Source organism: Antennarius striatus, chromosome 21 (assembly GCF_040054535.1).
Source record: "Antennarius striatus isolate MH-2024 chromosome 21, ASM4005453v1, whole genome shotgun sequence".
NCBI classification, from domain to species: Eukaryota; Metazoa; Chordata; class Actinopteri; order Lophiiformes; family Antennariidae; genus Antennarius; species Antennarius striatus.
This window is the reverse complement of record NC_090796.1, coordinates 15312432-15340107: the sequence shown is the minus strand read 5'-3', so window position 1 is coordinate 15340107 and position 27676 is coordinate 15312432. Positions and strand designations below refer to the sequence as shown.

The 27676-nt window shown below is 44.2% G+C and overlaps 1 protein-coding gene across 2 annotated transcripts; it reads left to right on the top strand.

Annotated features, from left to right (window-relative positions):
- The first annotated feature begins 89 nt into the window (after window positions 1–89).
- On the top strand, window positions 90–27574 carry LOC137588325 (A disintegrin and metalloproteinase with thrombospondin motifs 14). 2 transcript variants are annotated; one of them, XM_068305335.1, is made up of 22 exons: window positions 90–904; window positions 1142–1548; window positions 9793–9949; window positions 11693–11889; window positions 14768–14851; window positions 15164–15311; window positions 17315–17420; window positions 18845–18988; window positions 19071–19203; window positions 19585–19698; window positions 19811–19959; window positions 20603–20775; window positions 20861–20994; window positions 21788–21911; window positions 21992–22072; window positions 22873–23036; window positions 23109–23274; window positions 23612–23744; window positions 23879–24086; window positions 24176–24305; window positions 24807–24914; window positions 24996–27574. In XM_068305335.1, the coding sequence occupies exons 1-22, from the start codon at window positions 826–828 to the stop codon at window positions 25559–25561; spliced, it is 3705 nt and encodes a 1234-aa protein (XP_068161436.1). In that variant the 5' UTR covers window positions 90–825; the 3' UTR covers window positions 25562–27574. The 2 variants fall into 2 exon arrangements, with proteins under 2 accessions (XP_068161436.1, XP_068161435.1); XM_068305334.1 differs by having other exon boundaries at window positions 15164–15320.
- The last annotated feature ends 102 nt before the right edge of the window (window positions 27575–27676 follow it).

Genomic DNA, 27676 nt, shown 5'->3' with positions numbered 1-27676 from the left:
ACATTCAGGACTTTCTATTTTGCGCCACTTGGACACGTTATACTATATTTACGCACATACGCATGTGATTAACTCCATTTTTCCATCCTCTCTAAAAAAAACCCCCCAACTATTTTAAGGACGCAGATTATCTCTGGGGTGGTTATATTTGCATATTCTAATGATATAAATTCTTAGAGATGGAAAAAAAAGTGTGTAAGTGGTGCCGGGGGGAGGAGGAGGCGCTCCCACTGTTGGCTCACTGGTCGTGGCGAGAAGTTGAGCGGTCCCACAGCAAGAACCATTGGTGCGTAATGGTGCACGACTGGACGGCAGATGTTTCACCAACGGGACACTCAGTCTGTGCAGACTTTTATCTGAGCTCTTCCCACTTTTTTCTCAGCGCAGGCGTGCGTTAACTCGCCTTGTTGTCCCTTTTTAAAAAAAAAAAAAAAAGTTATCCGAGGAAGGAAAGGGACACAGGAGAAGAAAAAAAAAAAACTGGGCTACCTCTCCTCTCCAAAATCGTCCTGGTTTTCACCGGGTAGTTGTCGTCATCAGCACCCCAGATATCCCCCCCATTTGCCTCCCTAAATGGATGGTTCAGACTCGGTCTCTGCACTTCAACGCGGGCCAAAAGATTGGAAACAGCTTGTGGATCAGCTCTGCGTCTAGAGGGAACCGCTCGGAAATGCCCGGCTGCTTCTCTGGAGCTCAACTCTGAGGACTTTTACTCCTGCGTTCTTGCTTTTTCTTTTCAGGAGGAAGGACTTAAAAAAAAAGTTTGCAAACAGGCAGGAAAAGTCAGCTCTGAAAAGCGGCAGCTCCCGCACCACAGCCCTCGCTATGGATTGTCTGTATGTTTTAATGTGCTTTTCACTCACGCAACTATTTTTGGATCGCCTTTGCGCTGCAGAAACACAAGGTGAGTTCATGTTTAGGTGTTAGGTTGGGGTTTTTTTGCATGGAAATGTGTTAAAGTTGGACTTTTTCCCCTCACTGATGGTTTTTTAAAAATGCCTGACAGCTTGATTATCCTGGATTATTCACGTTATCTTTATTTCTAATGATGAATTGACGCTCCTGTGCCTCCTGTGTTTAGTCCGTGAACCTGATTCTCACCCCCACCCCACCCCCCCACCCATACTGTCTGTCCCATCAGAAAAACTCTCTGGAAAGTTAAGTGAATACGGTCTTATCGTGCCGTTCAGCACAGACTCCCGGGGCCGGTACCTTTCTCACGTGGTCTCCGCTGGAAGTGGGAGTAAAGGTGCTGATGCCCCCTCAGCCTCCAGCAGCAAGAGAAGGGTGGCCCGCGGTGCCCCCCAGATGCCCTCCGTCACCCCCGCCTCAGCCCAGCACTTGTTTTTCAACGTCACTGTGTTTGGGAAGGAGCTGCACCTCCGCCTGAGGGCCAACAGGAGGCTGGTGGCCCCCGGGGCCTCTGTGGAGTGGCAGGAGGACTTTGTGGAGAAGGCCAAGGAGCGGATCCACGGGGACTGTGTCTTCACCGGGGATGTGAGCGACATGCCGGAGGCCTCTGTGGCCATCAGCAACTGTGATGGACTGGTAAGTCACAGATGCATGATGGGATAGTTGGCGATGTGTTTCTGGGTGAGGAGATGCTTTTAGAATGTCTTTACCAACCCCGAAACCAGATTAACTTTAAAACAAATGAATGTTTTTTGTTTGTTAACATTCAGATCGAGATGCACGACAACATTTTAGTCGTAAAGTTCTAGAGCTTTGCTGAACTTTGACCTCTTTAGTCACATTCGGGGAACTTGCTGCTGTTACTAATTGAGATCAGGTGTTTAAAAACCCACAGCTGCCCATTGTGACTCAAAACACAGAAAAGTTGCACTGCCCACTGCTGGCCTGGAGGACAAACAGCAGCGTTTTAATCATATTTTTGTTCGTCCGTGTATTTGTGTGTCAAATGTAAAGAAAGACCTTTTCCTCAAACGCAGCATCATCATCACAAACGTCAAACCTAAGTCCCCGCCCTAGAATCTGGATTACATCGGTATCCTTACTTCCTGGAAACAGGTTGTTTCTCTGCTGTCTTTAGATTTAGCTGTTTCTAGAGACACATGTATGAGTTGGTATCTCAGTGTGTGCACGAAGTTGTTTTCTTGTTGGATTACACAAGAAACTGCTGCACGGTTTTCACTTAAACTCGCAGGAAGGATCCGACACAAGCCAGGAAAGAGCACATTAAATCTTGGTGTGTATTCAAATGATTATGGTTAAAACTAAACTTTGAGGAGGGCGGAGGCAGAGAAGACATCATTGCGGTTTTGTTTATGTCCCGGCCAACCATCCTGAGGAAACGCGTGTCTCTTCATCCATCAGACACTCGTCTGTGTTCATCAGACGGTTGAAGTTTGTCCCGTTTGGTGCATCAAAGCTTCTGCGTTGAATGTTTACTACATGGCAAATAAAAGCGAGTGATGAAGGAATTTGTTTGCAGCTTTGCCATCCAAGTGGCGTATTTTGCCAACCTGGAACCAGATCCAACATAGAAAACCCTGACGAGAACTTTATTTTGCCAAAATGTGAGTGTTTGGAACATATTAGGGTATGGATGGACATCAAACGCACGGATTCTGCTGCAGGAGTGGCTTCTACGACAACAGTAATTGCTGGAGAGCCTTCTGCTGTCGCCGAGCTGCTAATGGATGTCTGCGCTGAAGCACGAATCACATTTGAATTGGCAGCTTGGGGCGGAACAATGCTGCTCTGTCGCTCATCAGGATCAAACCTGTGAAAGATTGTGACCGGCGACTCCTCTATCAGGTCATCTTTGCATCCAGGAGCTGCCGAGGCCATGAAAGGACACAGAAATTAATGAACAATCAGATATGAAAACTTCACAAAGGTAGAATGTTCTCAGTATGTCACTCATCTCTGTCCTCGACATGGAGACACTAATTATTCTGTGGTGCATTAATCCCTTGGTGACATTTAGTTCCATTTGGCAGCACACAATCCATTCGTTGCTTCTATTTCCAGACCCAACCTGTTTATATTAGACTTACTTTCACATCCAGCATCAGTTGCATCTAATTTTTTTCTTAAAAAATCTTTTCTTTTAAAATCTGACTTTTTCATTTAAAAAAACACTGGAAACATTATATATGTCTGTAATCTAACTTTACCAGTCAAACTTCACATGGTTGTTGATTCATCTACTGTCCCCACATGGAATTAATTGGGTCAATTCCTCATGCTGGTTTCCAGTCCTTTGGTTTGCTGGTTTGCTTGTTTGTCAACAAGATTACGCAACGAATCGTGGTGGAATGATGTAACCAGGAAGTAACCCATTCCATTCCGATCCCGAATGATTGTCCTGTTTTCTTAAGCCTCGCTAAAGGTCATGCTTTTTGATGTTTCCTATAACTCATACTAACGCTAATTGCCTTCCATGGATCTTCCTGGAGGAGCGGGGCATGGGGTGGTGGTTTGACCTTTACAGACTTATAGGATCTAGGGGTGTCTAATATAAGACTGAATGAATGCTCGAATTGGCTTTCGTCACGTCTCATGAATCCTGTTCTCGTCTTATCGCTTTGTATGCGAACAAAAGTGAGAATACATTCATGTGAGAGGTTTATCGTGCCAGGAAAGAGATGTTTCTGTAGCGTGTTTTTAAAAAATGCATCAAAACCGACTTTTGGTGAACCTTTATTGAAGCTTCTAAAACTAGAATCTGTCTTTCCTGACCCATCCATGAAGTTTATCACAACCTGGAAGACGCCATACCTACTAATCCACCTCAGACTGTAAAAGGATGTTGTTGGACTTCCATCCCATCCTTTTGGGAAGTTTTCTGTTTGGTAACCAACAGAATAAATCAATCGCTCCATCGGAGGATAACATCATGATGAGATACGTCTCACGTCTTTGAAAGCCTCTTGGGAATGTTGTCCATGCGTTTCCTCGCATCGAGGCCAACATAAACATTGACGTACCTGTGCATGCGAAGACGTACCGCTCCGGGCAAAATATTTAGTCTAAAGTGTCTGCTTGATGTGGAAGGACACGCAGGAGGGCGCGCTGATGAAAGGAGCCTGAAAGGTGGAGCTGGTGATGAGGTCCCTGTATGCGGGTTAATCTCAAGTGGCTCTCAAACTCTAGAATTCGTCTTCAAAAGGCCCCATAATGGGTCGGTGCTGATGATTATCACTGCAGCACGGGTGGGTTTGTTCGCTCCTGGAAGTACCCGACACGAAAACCACTTGGAGTCCAGAGGCGTGACATCATCACGGATCACGTTAACCTGCCGTCTGCCGTGTGCTCTTCACAGATAAAGTTCACGTCTGCAGAGAAATGGAAGGCTTTCGGTTTCATTTCGATGAGTCTCCTTACAGTCTGATGTGTCTCTTGACGCGACCTCTCGACCTCCAGGACGTGACAGCTGTGAACTATTGTTGCCGTGCGATGAGTGACGGCCGTGATGATCATGTGTCGGGAATTAGCACTGATTGTATTACATGTGATGGAAATACGAGTGCCGGATGACCGCAGTCGGAAGAGCGCTATTTCTGTGTGCATCAGTCAAAGCCAGCGAGGGCCGCCTAGCAACAGTCAGCAGGCTTCTTGGGGTGGGGGTGGAGGTGAGGGTAGATTTGGGGGTGGGGTTGTTTCCATCCATCAGAGATGGAAAATGCTCGCATGAATTGTTCTATTCATGAATGTTTGCAGGGATTCTGTGCCGGGCTGGTCCCGGTCCAGTATTCCAGTATCCTCCGGTGTTCCAGTTCTCTGCTGGCACCGAGGTGAAGTCACTAAATTAGGAGCTCCGTCAGCGCCGCGGCTCAGCCAATCACGTGGCTCGGTTCCTGTCAGGGAATCTGCAGCGGCTACAGCATGGATGACTACTACTAGTACTGGTACTACTACTACTACTATTAGTACTACTACTGCTACTACTAATACTAGTGCTGCTAATACTACTACTACTAGTACTGATACTACTACTAATAATAATAATACTAGTACTAGTGTTAGTACTACTACAACTAGTACTGGTACTACTACTACTACTACTACTTCTAATAATAATAATACTAGTGCTAGTACTACTGCTACTTCTAATACTAGTGCTAGTGCTAGTACTACAACTGCTACTTGGGTTTGTACTGCTACTACCATTGCTACCATTACTGCTATTACTACCACTACTAGTACAACAAGCACTACCACTACTAGTAGTACTACTAATTGTATTACTACTGCTATTGCTACTGCTGCTAGTATTAGTACTAGTACTATCAGTACAATTTGTAGTACTAAACTACTACTAATATTACTGCTACTACTATTACTACTACTACTAGTATTACTATTGCTATTACTACTACTATTACTACTATTACTATAACAACTATTACTATTGCTATTACTACTATTTGTATTACTAATAGTAGTACTATTACTACTACTATCACTATTACTACTACTATTACTATTACAACTACTATTACTATTACTAATACTTGACATACCTCTACTCTTATGACTACTTTTACTATTACTAGTACTACATACAGTCTTTACTGCTACAATAACTAACAAAAACTAGTATCTTTATTACTGTTGCTAGTATTTCTATTACAATTACATCTACTCCTCCTCCTGTACTTCTATTACTACTACAACTACCCACGTCCTGTCCATAGATGTGGTATTTCTGCATAAACATGTTACAGGTTCAAGTTTTTAATACGTAAACTACTGCTTTCATCCTACACATGATCATACCTCTATATCATATCTCTACTAGCAGTACAAATTGTACTCCCACATTACTACTGCTTGAATTAGTACTACTTTGCTTCTTCTTCTTCTACCTCTCATGTGAAGATCTTTGAAAGCTTCTGCCTGTTTGCGGTTTGGCTGGATGTGGCCCATGTTCTCCTGTTTGATGTTGTTTCTATGCAGATGATCTTTGTCGCTTCGAGTCTAATTTTGTCTTTACGATCCTCGCCATCATCTCCAGCCCTTTGTGACTCCGAACAAAGAGATGTGAAAGCTGAAGTACAGGAATCAGGGGTGATCTCCAGTGAACCGTCTCCTTAGATCATTTCAGACCGGAGATGCTGTGATGTGAGCGTTGAGATGGAAATTCTTTCATCTGACGGAGTTTCAGTAAACCGAGTGACCTCACAAACATAGCGCATACCTTCATCTCAGCTTGTTTGTGGATCAACAAAGAGAATTGGACCAAAATTATATGTTTCTAATCAATCCACCACAAATTACAGGTTAAACCTCTGGAGTGACTCAAACGTCTGTGGCCTGTTGGGCTATTTTTAGACGTTTAATGCACCTCGAGGCGTAGATGATGATAAAAAGGCCACCGTGTTTGATGTGTTATAACATTTTCGTAATACTCGGAGGATGAGGGTGGTGGAGAAGAAGAAGAACTCGGCCTGTGATCTCTGGATGCAGGGTTGTAATTTCCCTCTCCAGCTTCCTGCGTTCGTCCCGCTCACTTTTATAGGTTTAGTCTCTGAGTATCATCCTCACCGCTTCACTGAGTTGATAATAGTCTTAACTGAGTAACCTGAGACACCTGCAATCCTCAAGGTTGTAAAAATCTTCTGAAAACTGCTTGTAGAGTAACAGGAAAACACTTAAAATAATATTTCTGCCAAGGCTATGGTTTAACCGGTCGTTTTAACGAGGTTATTTTCACCCGTGTGCTTTGGTTTGGGGGCAGGATTAGGTAAAAACTACTGGACGGGCCGGCCGACCCCTGCGTCTTTGTCACTTATCTGGCCGAACGGTTACCACAAAGCTTAACGCAAATCCTGGCTGTTATGTCACGTTTGTACCCAAACGCACCCACGCAGTTGAAGCAGCCACATGTGGTTCTTTAAAACTTAGAAACCTAACCTTGGCGTTATCAAATCAGTGCACAGCGTGTTTCTCGTTGCCTCGCCGTGAGCGCTGCTCGAAGCCGCCGCTGGCCTGCGAGGCTTTCAGAACTGACATACAGTTAATATCGACCTTCAAAGTTGTTCTTACTGATGTGTGGAATTTAGTGCGGCGGTGAGCTCGACGTGAAGCCGTGTTTTTTTTTTTTTGTTGTTTTTTTTTAGGTGTAGGTGTCTCCGCCTGACGCCTACAGAGCAGAAACAGGCTGATGCATGCTGGGAAATCATCCACCGAGGACTGCGGTTCTCTTCTCTCATACAACTGACAAGTTCACTTTACCACCGTGTCTGGCTGTGGCTTTGGGTTGGGGGGGGGGGGCGATGATGTAACCTGTTTGTGTTCTGCTTGTGTGACGACCGGTTTTGGTAAACAATCCTTGTTTGTTGTTGACGCCATTGTTGACTCACCGCCAAAATAAAAGCAGCTGAAATATAAGAAATGAGGAAAACAGTAAGAGCGCTGAACGTGTGGAGAAATGTTTATTAAAAAAAAAAAAGGTTCAGTCACAATTTAATCACATTTTAAAATCCGAAATTTTGTTTCCTAAAATGCAAGAAATGAAAACTAAACTGAGAAGATTCCTCAAAAAAAGAAAATAAACCTTAAAAGAACTTCTTTCAATTCTGGAAAAAAAGTGACCCCTTGAAACAAGATAATCACTTAATTTAATCTGCACCAAGATGACATGATGATGAAGAACCTCCTCCTGCTATGTGCCACGCTTTAATCATGACTTTGCTCATCAAAATAAAAATGAAAACTATAATTACAGAACTTTTTAGCTCCTGTCGACATTTAAATTACTTTGACACTGACAGGAGACAAGCAGCAATTTGTCACATCTGAGAGGATATTAAGAGATTTTCCTTCGAAAAAGATGAATAATTATGTATTTTTTTTATTTGATATTAATTCAGCCTTAAATGAGGCTAAAGCTTGTGTTTGTGTTTGACACGATGATTAATATTTAAGTCATAAATTGTCTGATAACGCTCCATTTCGATCACATCTTTATACATTGAATGTAAATTCCAGTGGGCCTGACTTGACATTACAGAGATTTAAATCATCTCATCATGTCACCTCCAACCCCTCCCACCCTCCCCGACGCCGCCTGGATGCTAACACGCCGGCTGCTTGTGTTTACATCTGGTTCCACTGTGGGACCTTCCAGATGCTGCTGCGGCTCCACCCACTGAAACAAGAGACGGTGGAGGAAGTACTCCAGCATGTCTTACTTGGCATTTCCTGGTTGGATTCTTTGGCTCCTCTTTGCCCTCGCCGTCATGTGTCAGCCCTTCAGTCCACGCCGCTTGTGTTGTCGGTCCAGGGTTTTTTTTTTTCAGGCACCCTGTTGTCTTCTCCGTGCTGTATTTAGAGTTCTTTTTTACAGATGTAAACACATGTGTTGTTGCCAGAACCTTGTTAGCGTGCCTCGTAATAATAGGATGGATGCTTCTCTCTTTGTTTTGTTTTTTGCCCCCAGAAAGGAATATGAGAAATTTCTTTTTTTTTTTTTCAAAAATGCTTAAAAATGAAGGTCAGAATAGTTTGGTTCATTTATAGATTTACGTCGCAGTTGCTTTGAAACCATTCATTGAAGAAATGAGGCTCATGTGAAAAACAAAGAACGCAAAAACATCAAGTGGAGATGACAACGTGTTTGGAAAAAGCAAAATGAAGGACGTCTGGTGAAGAGTGACTGTGTCTGAGAAGCAGAATGAAATGATTGTGAATACATTTTAATACACTTACATTAACGCTAAATAATAACAATTTGATATCAAACTTCACAGAACTGTCTGAAAAATTCATCCCCACTTAGAAAATTCCTCAAAATTTTAGTTGATAATCCACGGAGTCCATTGATCACAGGTGTGGAAAAGACCGATCCTCTTTGAAGGGTTCAGCAAAAACATCCAAATGATACCACAAAAGTTGGGATACTGCGATATCCTATAAATCCTAGTCATATATATTTATATCCCTTCGAGGTGGGACAGGGAAAAAAAAAACATTTTTACTCGCCGTGATGATAACATGTGCTGATGTCATGATTCGCCGCGGTGCGAGAGCGAAGCTGGATGGACTTCATGTAAATATTTACCTCCATCCACATCAGATCGTCCGCGGAGAGGCCCGACTCAGGATGTTTACTGCTGGAAATCAGTGTGTGTGGAAATGATGCCGCAGCATCAGGCGATAAAGGCCAGCGTGAGGCGAAATGGATTGTTGTGTAGTCATGGCGACACGTTGATTGATTCGTTGTTGTTCCTTCCTGCTGATGGTGCAGCTAGGGGTAAATTGACCCAGTTATGCACGTGTCGTCCTATAATTGAATTCCCACCGGATGACGGATGGGAGACGGGGCGTTTCGAGCTCGCAAAGCGACACCTTTGAATGATGCAGCTTCTCCCAACTAAACAAAACGAGGTCCAAGTCTCCAAAGCATCTCAAGTTGATTTTAAAATATCGAATTTTTACTTTTCTTAAGCTGAAATCTCTCAAATGCCTCCAGCTTGTATGTGTACGCTAAAGCTTTTAGCCTCGATGCTAAAGGGGAGATTTGGCGTGATTCTGTTGTTGTGAAAGTGAGAAGTTAAGTGCAGAAAATTCTTCCTTTATGATATAATTCTGCTTTTTTATGGATAATGAAGCATGAAATATAAAAATCAAAAATAGAAACGGATAAAATAAGGAAAGAGAAAGAAAATGAAACTTCTTTGACTGAATCTCGTCTGGTGTGAAATCGCAGCAGCGATAAATCGTGGTGAGGGGCTCAAAGGATGCGGGTTTTGTGAACCTACCTCCTTCCCCTCGTCCCCCCACCCTCAGCGCCGCTCTAATTTGAAGCCCTCTTTTTTCCAGGCAGGTCTGATCCGGACTGATAATGGGGAGTTTTTCATCGAGCCCCTCGAGAAGGGCCAGCAGGACGTGGAAGTGAAGGGGCGTGTCCACGTGGTTTACCGCAGGTCGGCCATCAAACGGGAGGCGGGCCAGCGGAGGGAGGACCTCCACAACGAAGGTAGGCGAGTGTGAAGTCAGTGGAAACTGTGTGTGTGTGTGTGTGTGTGTGTGTGTGTGTGTGTGTGTGTGTGTGACTATATGTTACTGGTTTTATACTGTAATTAGCTGCATTTCAACAAGTTAGAGCCCATTTATTACAATTCATACGGACTTTAAATGACGCAAATGTTTACTGAGTGCAGTAGTAATATTTATTGTGATTTTATTTTTACACCAATAATTAAAATCAAGCTGGTTCAGATGCTTTACTTAAGGGTTATATGAGAAATTTTGTGAGAAGTTTTTTACCCACAAAGACATTTTTACATTTTAGGGCTTTTCAGCACATTGTTTTGGTCGAGTCTCATCTCATCTTATTTCAGCTGTTATTCATTTAGCTCTGGTTGAAGCTAAAATAAGCTACACAGTTAGCGACCAAAACAGAGCTGAAAGAAGGGATGAGCGTGGGATTCCAGGTGGAGGCTAATGCTAGGCTAACATCAGGAACCATACGATCAAAGAAAAGGAAAACAACAAACACATTTGGACCGTTGCTAATTGGCGCTGTTCTTAATGGAAACCAGTGACGGATGAAATAAAAAGCACGGATTGGGTCCTGGTTTACGATCCGGTGCTGAAGCGCTGCAGAGCCGGACTTTCTATCACCGTTTATTGGCCTCCACAGCTGGTAAAATGAGGAATGCTGGGGTCCGGCGGTCAGGGGGGACCTTACCTTCCTAGTCCAATGACCAAACATCATGAAATCCTTTTCTATTCCTTCCTTTGCTGCAACAATAGCTTCAGCATCTGGTGGAAAAACCTCACTCCACTCATTAATTCAGTTGTTTCCCAACAGCTTCTTCTTAACAGGCCGCATTCTTCTCTAAAGTGATGCAGCTGTTTCTGCATCGCTCTCCAATGTTGTTGACAATGTCCACTCAGAAATAACTTCCTGCTCCTTCTGCAAAAAGGGTGATTTAAAAATTTTCAAAGATTTTTAACTGGATCTTGGAGAATTATTTTGCAACCTTAGAGAGTTTTTGAGCTCTTATCTACTGGTTTGTGCAAAAACTGCTGCATGAAATACCTCAAAACTTGGAAGGAGAATCAACCACGGATGAGGAAACAACTGTTAAATTTTAGTGTGCATCCAAATGAAGGGGTTTTTTTGTCGGGGTACGACCCGGACGTTTCGCTGATGCACATTTGCATAACTTAAATATCACATCTGTTCTACCTGCAGCCATTTAATGACCTCATTCTTCCTCTTGTTATTTAGAACGCTTATCTTTATTAAATGGTGTGAACAATTTATTCCTTGTTGCACAAATTCCTTTTTATCTCATTTCTATTATAGCCTATCCGATTTTCAAATGACTCACTTCAGGTGACCCACAATCAGCTCGCCTTTTGGTTTATTTGAAATTTTCTTCTTCCAAATGACGCTTTGTGTTTCTGTCTTGCTGTAATAACTCTGAAAATGCTGCGAATGTCTGAGTTGTTCTTTGCTTGTCCAATCACATTTGTTATTTTCCTCAAGGAGATCGTGCACGGAATAATCTATTCGCTTCTTGACATGCCTTCACATCCAACTATGATTTTCTTTCTGCTTGGGCCTGGAGGTGCGAAAATCCAAATCTCACACCAGACATCAACCGCTATAGATGCAATGTGACACCGGCAGCAGCACCAGACTCTGCAGGTTAGGATTTGTTTGGTTTTAAACTCTCGTAAGTTCACATTCTGGTCGTATTTTTTGCAGTATCCGACTTTGGAATCGCGGACCTTCCTGCATCTCTGGATCTGGTGGGACGCAAACTCTCTGAGACGGAGAGAAAGAGGAGGCACGCCAAGAAGGACGACTACAACATTGAGGTGCTGCTGGCCGTGGACGACTCGGTGGTTCGCTTCCACGGCAAAGAGCACGTGCAAAACTACGTCCTGACGCTCATGAACATAGTAAGTATCTCCGAAAACATCCAGGGATGGGAGGATGAAGGGGGGTGGAGCCTATCTTGATGACACTGGCTGAGAGGCGGGGTTAACCTCGGAGAATCAGATCATGGAAAGAACTAATCGCGCTGTCGCGGAAATAAAATGAACATTTATTTTGTGGTATATAAAATAATTCTAAAATACAGTAAGAAACTATTAAAAAAAATAAAAGTACAGCAAAAAAAAAATTGCATAAGATTCTAGAGCACATGTGACAAACTCAAGGCCCTGGGGGCCAAATGTGGCCCGCGACATCATTTTATGTGGCCCGTGAGAGCTTGAAAGGTCAGAGGGCTTCATAACCTGACAAATTAAAAATATTTATGATATAACATTTAGTTACATTTATTAGTTACATCTGGCCCTTTGAGGACGGCCGTGATGCTGATGTGGCCCTTTTTGTCACCTTTTGACAAGAATTTGTTGACTTTTTAAAAATAAACACATATATTTGAAGAATGCAGCGTCAGAAATGTCAGCTCTTACCCCAGACACCCCCCTTTCTCTAGTTTCTCTAGCTGTTTATGGATTACCGATCGAGAAGGAGGAGGAGGAGTGGGGGTTTGAAACCTTCAGCTCCTTCATTACGGGTTCCACCAGCTCCTACCACCATAATCTACTTAGCGGGTCCAAATCCTCCCAGTCAGATTTTCACAGGGTGCTGGTTTCACTCTGTAACAGTTACCATTTGGATCCTGCACGGTGGTCTGATTAGCTGGACCAGACCAATTAGAAAGAGCAGGCCGGTGATGGAAACCAGCGCCAGACGTCTGCTCGCGCTCCCAGGCTGTGCTTACGTGGAACGATGTGTTTATTTAATTAGGATATTATTTTCACATCCTGCCTGCAAATGTTTTGAGCAGAGAGAGTCATCTGTCGCCAGGGCGACCTCGGCCGTCAGAGTAATTCATGTCCGCCGCCATCCAGATCCGTTTCAGCTCACAAGATGTGAGATGTTTTTATATTTCTCAATGTAGTTCCTCATCACGCTGGGAAAAAACGTGACAAGATGAATGTTTGATTTCTCAGTTTTGGAGTTTAAACTTACCGAGAAAACAGAAGGATCCACGCTGATCTGAGATCAGATTCCATCAGGAGATCTGGATCCAGAAGAGAACCACCAACAGGTTAATGATCCAGATTCTAGGGGCAGGATTTCCTGGTCAAGGAGTCACATGATGAGGGTCAGCCAATCAGAAAGCAAATGGTGGAGGAATGCAGGAGACTTCTTTTACGGGCTTTTCTGTCACAATAAATATTTGATTGATGATCGGGTCAAGATTAGCATCCCTTCATCATTTCCCATCATGACCAGCAGTGATGCTAACAAAGGCTAGCTCATGTAGCATGCTTTAGCGCCCCTGGCCTGAGGGTCTAAAGTACTAAAGCCTGAGCCTTGCTGTGTCTGGAAGAGCGCTGCCCTCCCAAATCCCCCTGAATCCCTTCTCCGTGGCTGCGGACTGCGTAGTACCACCTGGAGACCCCCCCCCCACCCCACCCCATCGAGGGTTGGGGGGTGGGAAGGGGATTGATGGCTGGACATCCTGTCTGCGCGGAGCCGCTGCAGCACAATGGTCGTGTTGTGTGTTTTGTCCACATCGGTGTGATGCGGTGCAGGGTCACCCCCACCCCACCCGCTGCAATCGTCCCACTGCACGCCGCCCATCCCTCAAGCGGGACCCGTCAGGAGAAAATATGCAACGTCAGTGTTTACAGAAGTCATCACGCTTTTAAATAGTTTAATTTCGCTTTTGTTTGTGCTTCCTTTCAGCTGTTGTGAATGATTCATCCTCTTATCTCTGCCCCGCGCTCCTTCACCTCTTTGGCGTTTTGTTTCCGCCTTTTCGTTTCCATGGATTGGTAATGGAGTTGAATTCAAAGGCTTTCCTTTGAAAGAAATCTGTATGAGTCAGGAAGGTTAGGGTAAAAAAACAAACAAAAACAAAACGATAGTCGAAGTGATTTGGAGTTCAGAATCTTGGCTGAAGGGGTGGCGGCTTTGAGGCAAGAGGGGCGGGGCTTCTCCGGCGTTCTGGATTCGATCAAAGTTTGATGAAGACTGCTGCAGAAATGTAACAGAGCAAATACAGAATGAACCATAAATGATAAAGGAGGGCGTCCACGCCCCGAGCGATCGTTTGATGCAGATTAAACCACATAGAAGTCGACTTTTTTTTGTTTTTTTGTTCTTTTTGATTGCATAACAGCGCTGCTGTGATTGGAGGGTTGCCAACATCTTGATAACACATTTCTTCAATGACTCCAGGCTTCTTATGAAAAAAAATCCCCGATACTGGTGACAAGTTTGTGTTCTCATGCAAGCAAGGACGCGTTTCTTTGTCAATATGAAAATGAAAACTTTCTCCATCCACGCCTGGAGCCGCGCATGCAGCCATGAGAAATAGTATTGATTTATTGAGTTAGCTTCTCTGCAGGCTTGATGCTAAAGGTGCTAGCATCCCACCGCCGGATGACAACAACTAGAACCCGATGAGGTGCAGCAACGGAGCCGGTGTCACATCCTGTCACGTCTGGAGATGCTTTTAGCAGAGCAAAGTCTCCATCTTCCTCTCTTTATCTGTCTCTTTTCAGGCCTACCTGTGACCTCAGGGCCTCTGGAGAAGGTTCCTCTGGGACCTTTTCAGAATTAATAAATAATTCTATATAATAATATATAATAATAATAATAAATAATTGAGGTTTCCCCAGCTGACTTGTTTTTCTTCTTTGGTAATGTTCCTCCTAATGGACGGCGCTCCTCCCCCCCGCCCCCCCGGCCTCTTTGGGATGAACACCCCACTGGTATCTTCATCTTTTAACGCTGATGTTTGTCTCCTTCCAGGTGGATGAAATCTACCACGACGAATCCCTGGGAGCGAACATCAACATCGTCCTCGTGCGAATGATAATGGTCGGGTACCGACAGGTGAGTTACAGCTTGTTTATCATGTTCCCGTGGTGACAGATGGTAGAAGCAACAAGAAACAAACGTTGGCATGACGTTACGAGGACGCTGCTAATAAAGTTGATACAAACTGGATTCATATTTATTATTATATAATAAGTTATTTTTTTTAACTGATTCTGACAATGAAAGATATGAAGACATGAACGTATTTCTGAGCAGCAAATATCAAACAGGAAGTTCAGCTTTTATCTGTTAAATATTCAATCGATTTTTTTTCAAAATTTTTTCCCGTTAATATCTGTGTTATTCCTGTGTCCGAAACCCCCTCAGTCCATCAGCCTGATCGAGCGAGGCAACCCGTCTCGCAGTCTGGAACAGGTGTGTCGATGGGCCAACACGCAGCAGCGCCGCGACCCCGACCACGCCGAGTATCACGACCACGCCATCTTCCTCACAAGGCAAGACTTTGGTCCCGCAGGTATGCAAGGTACTGTATTTCTCTCGATCGAGGCCTGTGCAGACTGACCGCTGATTTCTGCTTCCGTTCACACAAAAAAAGGGGGTTTGGCTTCAAGTGTCGCAGGTAAGGTGGAGGAAAACGGTGACACCTTTCTGACGCCACCCTGGATGAAAACATGTGATTTTTGAAGGTTTTTTTGGCATGTAGAGAGAAACCAGAAAGGATATTTTAGTGAACTAACTAGTTTTTTATTCCTTTTCTCCTCTCACCAGTGGAGAGCTGATAGTTTTTTCCTCCTAATAACACATGTATGCTATCATCAGGAGGGGTTTTGTACCATACATGCCAGTTTAGCATGTGTCTCACCCTGTATTTCTTCTTTCCAGCCCTTCAGAACTAAATTCGAAGCGAGCGCCTTCGGGGAGAAAGAGCGCGAACAAACATCCTCCGTGCTAAAGTTCACCGTCTTGCGTCGGGCCATGTTTATTTTTAACTTTTAAAGCACAACTGTCATGATTTAGGGGGGCTACCTGCTTCGCTCGTCGCACCTACGGATGTTGCCATGGCTCCCGTTTTTGTTGTGTTCATAACACGCCGTGGTTTCCGTGGCGCCCCCGCGCTGTGATGGGACCGGCCCCGGCCGCTGCGTGTCGGGGTCACAGGCGGACATCACACCTTCTTGTCAGCGTTCAGCTGCCAGATCCAGATCCAGATAAATAGAACAAAGCAGTGAGCTTTTAAATTTCCTGTGTTAGCTGTGAGTTTATTAACAGGAAGCTGATTCTGAAGCTGCCGCCGCTGCCGCTGCTGCGTCTTTTTCGCTTCAATGTGCAAAAGCTCCTTCTTGGTGGGAATGCTACCTGCGTTCTCTCTGCCCCCCCCCACCCATCGCCCCTTCCATCTGCCTCTCAGATGAAGGGGGTCGCGCTTTCACGGCTGCTTTCACCATTTTACACGGCAGAGCTGAGAAGCATCGCTCATCTGGATCAGAGTCATCTTCATCTCCTGCAGAGACACACACGCTTCCCCAGCAGTCTTCATCACCGGCCGGCCGGCCGTCTGTCTGTCTGTCTGTCTGTCTTTCTCTTTGCTGCATTTTTCTGCTTTTTACCTGCATGCCAAAAATGTCTTCTGACGCTCACAGAGCATGACAATTGAGCCCCAAAAAAAGTAACGGTCGGAACCAGCGCTGAGCTGAGTCGCTGCACACCTCTTGATCGAGTTGTTTCATGTTTGTGCTTTTTTTTTTTTTTTTTTTTGCTTTAAAGTTTGATGAAACGTGGCGACGGCGGGCGGATGTCTGCTTACTTGGCTTGCTATTCCCTTTTTTGGTGCAGAGTTTTAAAAGAGGAATGTTCATATCAGCTCCAGCATGAGGGATCCTTAAACCGGCACAAATTTAAATGCTGTCGAATGCAAATTTATCTTTGTACAGGAAGTGTATGAAACAGAAGATAAAATAGTTATTGATTTAATTATAACATGAGTTATTCCATGTTTTACTTGCTTAAAACATAAGATTTCTGTTTTCTGTCAAATTAAACCATCGTTTGACCTCCAGCGGCATTTAAGGAAGTATTTTGACCCAAAAGAGGAGTTCAGGTCTTTTTAAAAAAAAATCAAATTCAATTCATCAAATGAGGTTGACAAAAGTTGTGGAATGTGTGAATAGAATAGAAAATATAGCTATAATAAATGTGTAATAATTTGATTATATACTACAACACGTGATGAAAGGTAAGTGATGATGAGGCAGGATTAAATGCAGATAATAACAGACGTAATAATAGTAATAAACCACATATCCACCCACTCCTACACGAAGATGAAGATGAAGTCTTCTCTTCATCCTCCAGGTCACCAGGGGTCACAAATAAAGAAGCATCGTAATCACACCTCAATCTCTTTTTTGACCTTCTTCCTCCCGCTTCCCATCAAAAACAACACATAGCGATGAAAGTGTCCTGCCCTTCCTCTTGGTGCTTGATCATTAGGGCTGTGTGGTCTTCTCTGTTGCCTAGGTTACGCTCCGGTGACAGGGATGTGCCACCCACTGAGGAGCTGCACTCTGAACCACGAGGACGGCTTCTCCTCCGCCTTCGTGGTCGCCCATGAGACGGGCCACGTGTGAGTATGAGGATGAGCGCGCCGGCGTCCTTCGTCAGGTTCGGCGGAGGTAAACTGTAATTAACGGCTTCAGCGATGACGGGTGGCCTCAGCGTGTTTCTGTGGGAGGATGTGAAAAGAACATCTGGTAGAATAAATGCATTAATTTAACAACACATGTCACGCACGAACAGAAAAGTTCAAACGATACTCTGAAAGTCAAAATATGTTGTCAAAAACTGTGAATATAGCCTCGCGAAATTAATATTTACATAAAGAAAATTGTTTTTCCGCTTCCTATTTCTAGGGCAGAATCAAAGTGGGTAAACATGTTGTGTCCTCATGAATGCTGGAACCACGTTGTTCAGCCACAAAAGAGAAAGAGCGGACTTCTTGTTGGAACTGAATCGACGACCTGGAGCGTTTTTCTGCAGCTGCTAACAATAAAATCGGCAGAACAACGGCGTCCGAACACGCCGATGGCGTGATGTCCCAGCCCCCCCCGACAGCCTGTCCCTTCATCCGTGTTCCACATTCTGGATCTGAAGAAGTTCCTTTAAATCTAGAATGCAGCCGGACCCAGAACTTAGCAGTGTAGATCAGGGGCGTCAAACTCATTTTCATCGAGGGCCACATCAGCATCACGGCTGTCCTCAAAGGGCCAGATGTAACTAATAAATGTAACTAAATGTAACTCAATTTAATATAAAATAAATATAACTAGTCCTTAATGGTAAATAACTCTTTTCAAGTTGTAAACATTACAGTTTATAATTACATTACAAAAAACTATTTGTTTGTTTCTTTGTTATAACATAAATCCTTTTAATTTGTCAGGTTATTAAACCCACAGAACTCCATCAATAAATAAAAGAATTAAAAAAACAAAACAAAATACCAAACACAAGTTAGGATATTAACTTTGTTCAAAATGTTTTTGTCAAAGTTAAAATGGGCTGAATTACTGCATTGTGGAAAATGTAGTTTATGGTCAAAGCACACTTTTGACCTATTTATTTTTAGACGCTGATTTTTTTATGCTATGGCGGGCCACATAGAATGATGTGGAGGGCCACATTTGGCCCCTGGGCCTTTGAGTTTGACACATGTGAAGTAGAATATCCCAGATCCGTCTGGTGATGATGGTAACCATCATCCTTGCTGCACCTTCACTGCTTCTATACTTAACCCTATAATTCACCTCAATGGCTCGCATTGTTCTCGGGTTCCTGTGGTGGCATCACCTCCACGTCTAACATGGTATTACACGCATATTAGATGGTGAACACCAGCAGTTTGACCAGAACCCCCTCGTGTTCTAATCAGACGTGTTACTCTGTGTGAGATGAACTGTCGTGAGGAAAGTGTGAAAGCAGTCAAACACAAGCCTGAAACTCAAACTAGAATTTAATCATCCCAGATACTTTCTTGCTTTCCTCCATCAGACTCGGCATGGAGCACGACGGCCAGGGCAACCGCTGCGCCGACGAGACCAGCATGGGCAGCATCATGGCGCCGCTGGTGCAGGCGGCCTTCCATCGATACCACTGGTCACGATGCAGCAAGCAGGAGCTCAACCGTTACATCCAGTAGGTGTTTGTCCACCTGTCCGGCAGCTCCATTGTCTGAGGCGCTCGAGGTTTTTTCTCATTACCTCCACGCTTTGTTCAGCTCGTACGACTGCCTGCTGGATGATCCTTTTGAACACAAGTGGCCCAAGCTCCCCGAGCTCCCCGGGATTAATTATTCAATGGACGAGCAGTGTCGCTTTGATTTTGGCGTCGGCTATAAAATGTGCACCGCTGTAAGTACACTCACACTTGAAAATCCCCGATAACAGCCCACTTGGAGGTCAGTTACATGGGGTTAAAGCATTAAGAGTGTTATTTATGTTTCTGATACATATCAGAATTTGCATTTTACATCAAAAAAAAGATAATAGATGTCCCCGAGTGACGGCTGGATGTTCGTGGCTAGAGACTAAAAGAAGAAAATAGGTGCGATCACAACTAAATAAAAGAAAAAGTTCATTAGGGTTCAAATGTAAAGAGATTTATTTGTAATTTCCAGGTCATTTTCTTGATAATTTCTGATTTTAAAGTTTAGTTTGATCCTTTAATTTCTATTTTGGATGCAGTTTTTTCAAAATGTTCATAGCGACCGTAACCATCCTTCCCTCCTTTAGTTTCGAACCTACGACCCTTGCAAGCAGCTGTGGTGCAGCCACCCGGACAACCAGTACTTCTGTAAAACCAAGAAAGGTCCTCCGGTGGACGGAACCGAGTGCGGCCCAGGAAAGGTGGGACTGCCTCTTTGTTCTTCTTCTTGTATGAGGATCAGAGATGAGTTAGAAAGAGGAGGCTTCAAATGTCACTCATTACTTTGTGACCTTTCCTTTGTCGTGACGCCAGTGGTGCTTTAAGGGTCACTGCATCTGGAGGACCAGCCAGGAGCCCCAGGGCCACGACGGGAGCTGGAGCTCCTGGTCCAAGTTCAGCTCCTGCTCCAGAACGTGTGGGGGCGGGGTACGCTCTCGCAGCAGGCAGTGCAGCAACCCCCCGTGAGTGATCCGAGTGTTACGATTATTTCTGACGACTGAATGCATTTCAAACAGGAGCTTGGGGGGGAGGATTCTGTGGTTCTGGAGAGGACCCGGTCCAGATAGAGCAGCGGATCCAGGGTTTCTTTATTAGTTCTTTATTACTCCACTGGATACGACTTTATTCCACTGAACATGACTGAAGTCATTCCCATAAATCTTTGTGGCTGGGTCGGGTTTGGACCAGGGTTAGATCAGAATCTAGATCTGGATTTTCCTTTTCACCGTTGCCACATAGAACTTTTTTTTTTCTACATTTTTATTTAATGGCTGGCAGCACATTGGGAGTGTTCCCTGCCTCCTGCTTGTAAGTGCGCTGGGATAGGCTCCAGCAACCCCCGTGACCCACGAAGTGGAAAAAGCAGTAGAAAATGAATGAATGAATTTAGCAAACGCAACCCATAATAATGTGTAGCATCATTCTAGTTTAGTTTCCTAGGTAACCGGACTCTCATCTACGGTAGCCTGTGAGGGCCGGGGAACTAAATCATGATCCGGCAAAATAATTAATCACTTTTAAAGGAGCATTCCACCCAAAAATGAAAACTTCATGTCGACTCAACCCTGTCCTGATTTTTCATTTTGTTTTTTTGCCGTCGCTCAGGCCGGCCTACGGCGGTCGTGATTGCCCCGGATCTGCGTTTGACTACCAGATGTGCAACACGGAGGAGTGCGCCGGGCCTTACGAGGACTTCCGCGCTCAGCAGTGCGTCCAGAGGAGCAACAAATACCACAAAAACATCAAGCACACCTGGCTGCCGTACGAGCACCCCGACGGTAAGCCCGTGAAGGACGGAGGTCGACTTCAAGGTTTGATGAACCGGATGAACCGGAGACACGTTTCTGCTTTCTGTCATTGCAGAAGCCCGTAAATGTGAGCTGAGCTGCAAGTCCAAGGAAACAGGCGAGGTGGTGTTCATGAACCAGGTGATGCATGATGGGACGCGGTGCAGCTACACCGACCCCTACAGCGTCTGCGCCAGAGGAGAGTGCGTGGTATGTCCCAATCCGAAGTGAAGCGGTTACAGATCCCATTTGTGGAGGATTGCATTTGATTTATTTATTTATTTATTTATCTATCTATCTATTTTTAAAAAATTTTAAAATTTAAAAAAATTAATTTTTACATACTAAAAGCATTTTATAGTAGAAATAACACAATTCTTTTTTTTTTCTGCATGATAAAGCTCCTATAATTTTGCAGTTGTGATTATGAAAACACGTTTGCACAAGTGGAGTATTTGATGGACACAGATAAGCGTTGGTTTCGCCAAACTTTTTTTGGATCGTGGATCGTCGGTTTTTGCCAGATATCCTTGAATGAGGCGGGACCGTTTCGGCGCCGGAACGGACGAACCAAAACACAAACAGGGGTGCGGAGAAGCTAGAGAAAAACGCTGCTGATATTTTCCTACAGGGGGCGCCAAAGCGTCACTGGGGTCAAAAGGAAGCCAAGGTCGACTTTGAGGTGTGTTTGGGTGATGACAATCACAACCTCAGGAGGACTTTTTGATGACTTAACTCTAAATCATAGTGTAGGAAAGAAAAATCTCATCCTTCACCTTGGAAGCGGAGTTGCGGCTCACTTTGTGGCGGACCAGCTGCTCAGTGTTTTGGCTCCACGTCTCTTATGTCTGGGTGTGTTTCCAGCGCGTTTCATCATCGTGCTCTGATCCAAATGCCTGCAGAATTTTCTCATGTCATCATTTCCCCAGTGGAGTAATTTGAGTGTGAGTCAGAAGCAGCGATGCCCTGATTCCACTGATCGTCTCTGCGCTTCCTCCTGCAGCACGCCGGCTGCGACAAGGAGATCGGCTCCTACAAGCAGGAGGACAAATGCGGAGTGTGTGAAGGGGACAACTCCCACTGTCGTACCGTTAAGCTGACGCTGACCAAGACGCCCAAAAAGAACGGTAACGGTAATCCGGATCCGGAGTCCCTGCACCGCCTGTCGCCACAAATCAGGACAAATGTTTTCTCTTTCATTTGTTAGGAATGCTGAAAATGTTCGACATCCCGACCGGAGCGCGTCACATCGTCATCGAGGAGAACGAGACGTCCCCCCACGTCATCGGTGAGTTGGACTCCTTTCCCTTTAACAGCTGTTTTCAACGGTTTCTCATAATAATTCCTGTTTCTGTGGGACGACAGCTGCTGGGTTTTTCCTCCTTGTGGGACGATGGAGTCAAAATGTAGTCGATTACTTCTTTACCGTCGAAAATTCTGATTGATGAGTTTTGCGGTGTGAAATTTCAGGTAACTTTCGTTCATGCACAAATCTCCCGGGTCCCCTTTCGTGAAGGTTCGATGCTCCAATGGGATCCTATGACAGCCATCATCTCCATAGTTACTCGGGGAGGAGGCTGATTTTCATTTTTTTTAGCTGATGTCTGCGTTAGCACAATAGCACTCATGATGAATTTGGGAAATTTAATGCTTTAATTTTGTTTATTTTTGCTTCACATTAATAAAAAAAGTCACAGTTTGGAGTCACTTTTCCTGCGCCGCTGTCTCGGCTGCTCGTTGGGAAAGCCTTGCTATCAAGAACCATCAGTTACACAAGAAAGAGCAGATGATGTGTTCATTCTCTTCCATCACAGGCGCTGCTGCTGTTGTTGTTGTTGTTGTTGTGTCTTTTTATTACATCTGTTTAACCTTTACTTAACAGTTAACAGTGAACAGCTGGTGTCTTTTCACTAGCGGTTGCCCGTGGGGGTTTTTATGCCCACTGCCCCCTTTCCTCTGGCGTTAAGTAGCTCATAAGAAGAAGTGAAAGAATAAAGAAAACCTTTATGGGAAATTGCTGCTCAAATGTATTCAATTTCTTCAATGAATTGCACATTTTGTTCATTCCCTTTCTTTCATTACCGTCAGCTGTGAAGAACCAGGTGACCGGAAACTTCATCCTGAATGCAAAAAGCGAAGACGCCGAATCAAAGACGTTCATTGAAAACGGCTTGCAGTGGGAGTATTCCATGGAGAGCAACAAGGAGAGCCTCAAAACCGCTGGTCCTCTGCACGAAGGCATCGTGGTTCTGGTGAGCGGGTTTCAGTGATCATGACGTGTAAATGTTCAATTTTGCGTATTAAAAGCCGTCGCCTTCCTGCAGGTAATCCCCCAAGAGGAAGACGTAAAGATCAGCCTGACGTACAAATACATCATCCATGAGGACCTGCTGCCGCTCATCACCAACAACAACGTCCTCCTGGCTGAACTGGACACCTACGAGTGGGCCCTGAAGAGCTGGTCCCAGTGCTCCAAGCACTGCGGAGGAGGTCAGGGGCCTCATTATTGGGCCAATAATCAATTGATTAGAATTCTAATCTTTCTCTTTAGGCTGCCAGCCTTTAATACCAGAATCAATAAGGATGATTAGATCCAGATCAGTGGTCCATGCCTTTGATCAACTTGTTTTTTCTCGTGACATATCCACCTAAAATTCTAATAATCCAATCAAAAAGTTTCCAATCAGACATTGTTATCAATGCAAATCAGAATCTCTTGTGCTTCTAGGAACCGATTGTAAAATAGCAAATCAATGAAAATGAGAAGATTAAATAGAATTAGTTGTAGCTTGAGTATTGATCATGTGATCTTTTCGCCGTCCTCCAGGCATACAGTATACAAAGTACGGATGCAGGAGGAAGAGCGACGGCCGTTTTGTTCATCGGAACTTTTGCGAAACCAGCAAAAAGCCCAAACCCATCCGCAAACGCTGCAACGTCCAGGAGTGCAGCCAGCCGGCGTAAGAAACCCCGCTTGGCCTTCATTCCTGACATTTTAGGGAGGATATAAGACCTTTTCTTAACAAGCAGACTAGAAGAATTTAATTGCCTTGTGACATTGACAACCTTTTCAAAGAGGCTGCTGTGCTGACAGGTGGGTGATGGAGGGGTGGAGTCCGTGTAGCAAGACCTGCGGGAAGGTGGGCTACCAGACCAGGGCAGTGCAGTGCATGCAGGCGCTCCACAACGGCACCAACCGGCCGGTCCACAGCAAGCACTGCACCGAGGAACGTCCAGAGTCCAGGAGGACCTGCAACCACACCGTGTGCCCCCCACAATGGAGGACAGGGGCGTGGTCTCAGGTGAGACCGTCCTACCACCAAATTTAATGCAATCTCGTCCTGCGATTTTCGCACAGTCTTGCTAACAACCGACTGTGCGTCTGCGGCAGTGTTCGGTGACCTGCGGCGAAGGTATTCAGCAGAGGCAGGTTGTGTGCAAAGCGAGCGACAACACGCCCGGAGAGTGCCAGGACGAGAGACCGGAGACCGTCCTCATTTGCAAACTGAGTCAATGTGCGGGTGAGTTCAAGTTAATGTTGGAAAATGTTCTCCTATATATGTGTTCTACCTCCATTATGTACAGGAATTACTTTTCATGACACAGGAATATCCTGCTGAGGTAGCAGGTCCTAATTATTCCCAATCATGGAAATTATCAGCACTTTTCTACCTATAACTACCCTGATTCCCAAAGGAGAAATGTTGTTTTCTTCAGTTCCTCCATAATGGTGCAGATCTCCATTAGTCGTTCTCTATTCATCTGCTTCAAAGATAGCATCAAAGCCAATGCATAATGGCCTGGATGTTATTCTGAACTGAGAATGTAAGTACCTGTCAAATTTGTGAGAATCAACAGTTTGAAAGGTGGTTTAAAAAGTCTTACAGGTCTACAAAGAAGCAGTTCTGAGATGTATGAAATGTCAAGTAGTCAAACTCCAGAGGAAAAATGGGTACAAGAGGTTGTCAAGCACTTCTTTTGGTGTCAATTAACCTCAGGGTGTTTTTTGTCCTCCCCTCCAGGACAGTCAGCATCTCCTCTGGCCAACGAAACAATGGAAACCTCCCCAACAGCCAGCGCTGCCGACCACCAAAGTGCATCTGACAGCCCCATCCACAAAATCTCTTCAAGTGAGTCGATGTCCTGCAGCAATCAACTCTGTGGTTTGAACTGAAGGTTGTTTTAAACAATGTCCTGTCTGGTGTCCCCAGATGAACCTTGTCTGGGAGATAAATCCATCTTCTGCCAGATGGAGGTGCTCGCCCGTTACTGTTCCATCCCTGGTTATAATAAGCTTTGCTGTGAGTCTTGTAACAAGAGAGAGAACCTCCACCCACATCTGGCTGACGTCCAGAACACCCCGGCGGTCTCCGTTGAGGACCAAACCACCGTTACGTCTCGCCCGTCAACGCCTACGGCTCCTCTCTCCGCCACGACCCGGAGTCCACCACAAACCACTAAAGCCTTCAGCAGACGGCTTCGCTCCACCACCCCGGTGCCGACCACAGCCGCTGCTGCCGAAGTCTCGCAACCCACAGGAGCTGCTCTGCCCCGGAGTCCCACCGGCGACTCCGTTCCCACGGCTGGGATGCGAGACCCGGAGGCGGGGACTCTTCTACCTCCAGGGCCGCCACGGCCCACGGCAGACTCCGGCGGCGGTGCCGCTAAAGAGCACGGTCCAAACAGCACTTTAGGCCCGATCACTGCCAGGTCAAGAAGGGACGATTTAGGATCCGAGAGGGACTGGAGTCACAGGACCACGTCAGCTCCAAAATGAGGCGTCAGATCAGCCGGCGCCGCCGCTGCTGATGGACTCGCTGTCGTGTTGCAGATACTTACTTTTTTTTTTTTTTTTTTTTACAGATTTGTTTTTACATGCCAGTGAACTAAAAGCCGGAGCAGAGACGGTTACCTCATGAAACTCCAGCGTGATCCGTTGGGCAGCGTCGCTCTGTCCTCAACGCCAACAACAAACGGAAGACAAAACGAAGTTGTCAGGTGCTGTAAACGAAAACGACGACAGGATGCTATAAATGTGACGACTGCATCGCTGCATTCATTGTTTTTATCTGTGTACATTTGTGTAAGCCCGCCTTTTCAAGTGCATTAGAACTACTATTGAACTTGTGAACATGTGAAGAGAGGTCAAAGGTTGTTGTAGGTGCACATGTCAGCTGTGGAGGCTTGGGTGTCGCTGGAATATCTAATATTCTAATCAATTCTCTTCCTTGAATGCAAGCATCCCTCTTGTTGACAACTTTAAGCTCTTTGTGTGCATTAATTATGAATCTAGAGCAAATTAGCTTATCATCAGTAAACCAAGTGGGGGAAAGCTGCTAACCTGGTCCTGTCTGAAGCTCTTCAGTGCTGCTAAAGCTCACTGATTATAGCAATTTGTATTTTGTTTTCCAAAAGATATCAAAAAGGTTTTTTTGGTTGTAAATTTTCATCCTGTAACAATTTCTATGTGGCTCTCCTTTTTGCTTACATGATTTTGTCAGCTATATACCTGAAAATAATCCCCAAGACCCAGCTGCTTCCACTTTTTAACTTAAGTTGTTTTCAATTGATTTTTTTTTTACCTAATCAATTTTTTTTTAAATGTAAGTTTAAATCAGAAAATTTTACAGTAAAAATCTTTTCATCAAAACATTTCAAGAAATTGATTATTTTTAAAAAATCTAATTATGAATTCATGAACATCAGATCCTTTTTTAATAAACGAGAAACTAAGTATTATTATTATTATTATTATTATTATTATTATTATTGTTGTTATTACTACTATTATTATTGGTAGTAGCAGTAGTATTAAAGAGGCTCCACCCATGCTTTGGTGCCCAATCAACATTCATTTTTAAACTATCTCTGTGCCACCAAAGCTCATTATTGATTCCTAGGTAATTGGATATAATTATTAGAAATAGTTTAATAAGAACTCTTAATATATTCTTGAAGAAGACAAACAAAACAAAACATAAAAATGTGTATTTTTAAAAAAATATTTGATCACTTGGGCCATGCATTTACAATCTGAATTTAAAGATTCAAACATAAAGCTCCAATTTAAAGTTGTTTTTTTTTGTCATTTGTTATTCTTCATAGGTTTCTATATTGGTATTTTTTCACATTTGACAAAACCAGGGCAGCATCATTTTCGGTCTTTATGCCAAGCTGAGCTAATCATCCTGGCTCTTGTTTACAAGAAAAGAGTTTGTTTCAATACCATCTGATTCAGAGCAGGGAAGCTAAGGACACCTCCAGCGCTCATTCATGTAGATATTACCCCGGTGACACCCCTGACTCCACAGTCGTCACTCCTTGCAGGAAGCTTTGTGGCTTCTCTGTCCCTGGTGCTCTTTTTGTGTCATTTAATCCCCCACCCCCAACCTCCCCATTGGTGAAAATCCTCACCAGTGAAACATCATGACTGACTGTAGCACGCCGCCTTCACGGAAGTTGGTCACCCACGCTTTAAAGACGAAGAGATGTAAAAAAAATAAAATCCCAAGTACGTTATTTTTTGTTTTATAACTGATATATTTTTCACATAATAATGTATATAGTGTAAATTTTTCAAGGTACAAAAAAAACCCCCAGCAGGAGTAGAAAGTAAAGCGGGATCCAGTCGACAGACTGGTCGGTCCAACTGTCAAGCCGTTCCTCCCTAACATCATTATTTGTATTGTATAGTTCTTGTATATACGTATGTGAATGAAAGCTTTAAATGTTAATATTTATTGAATTTTTAAATGGTATGGAGAACAAAGTAAAACACATTTGAAAGAGATGAATCGTTAATTCAGCTGTTTTTTGTTGCATTTGTGGATTCATTCTGAGCTGCATGAATGAATGAATGAATGAAGGTCAGACGGGAACATTCAACTCTTTA

Coding starts and splice junctions, on each gene's coding strand:
- LOC137588325 (XM_068305334.1), top strand. CDS start 826: ATGGATTGTCTGTATGTTTTAATGTGCTTTTCACTCACGCAACTATTT. Junction 1,549..9,792: donor TCAGCAACTGTGATGGACTG/GTAAGTCACAGA, acceptor TCTTTTTTCCAG/GCAGGTCTGATCCGGACTGA. Junction 20,995..21,787: donor GCGCCAGAGGAGAGTGCGTG/GTATGTCCCAAT, acceptor TTCCTCCTGCAG/CACGCCGGCTGCGACAAGGA.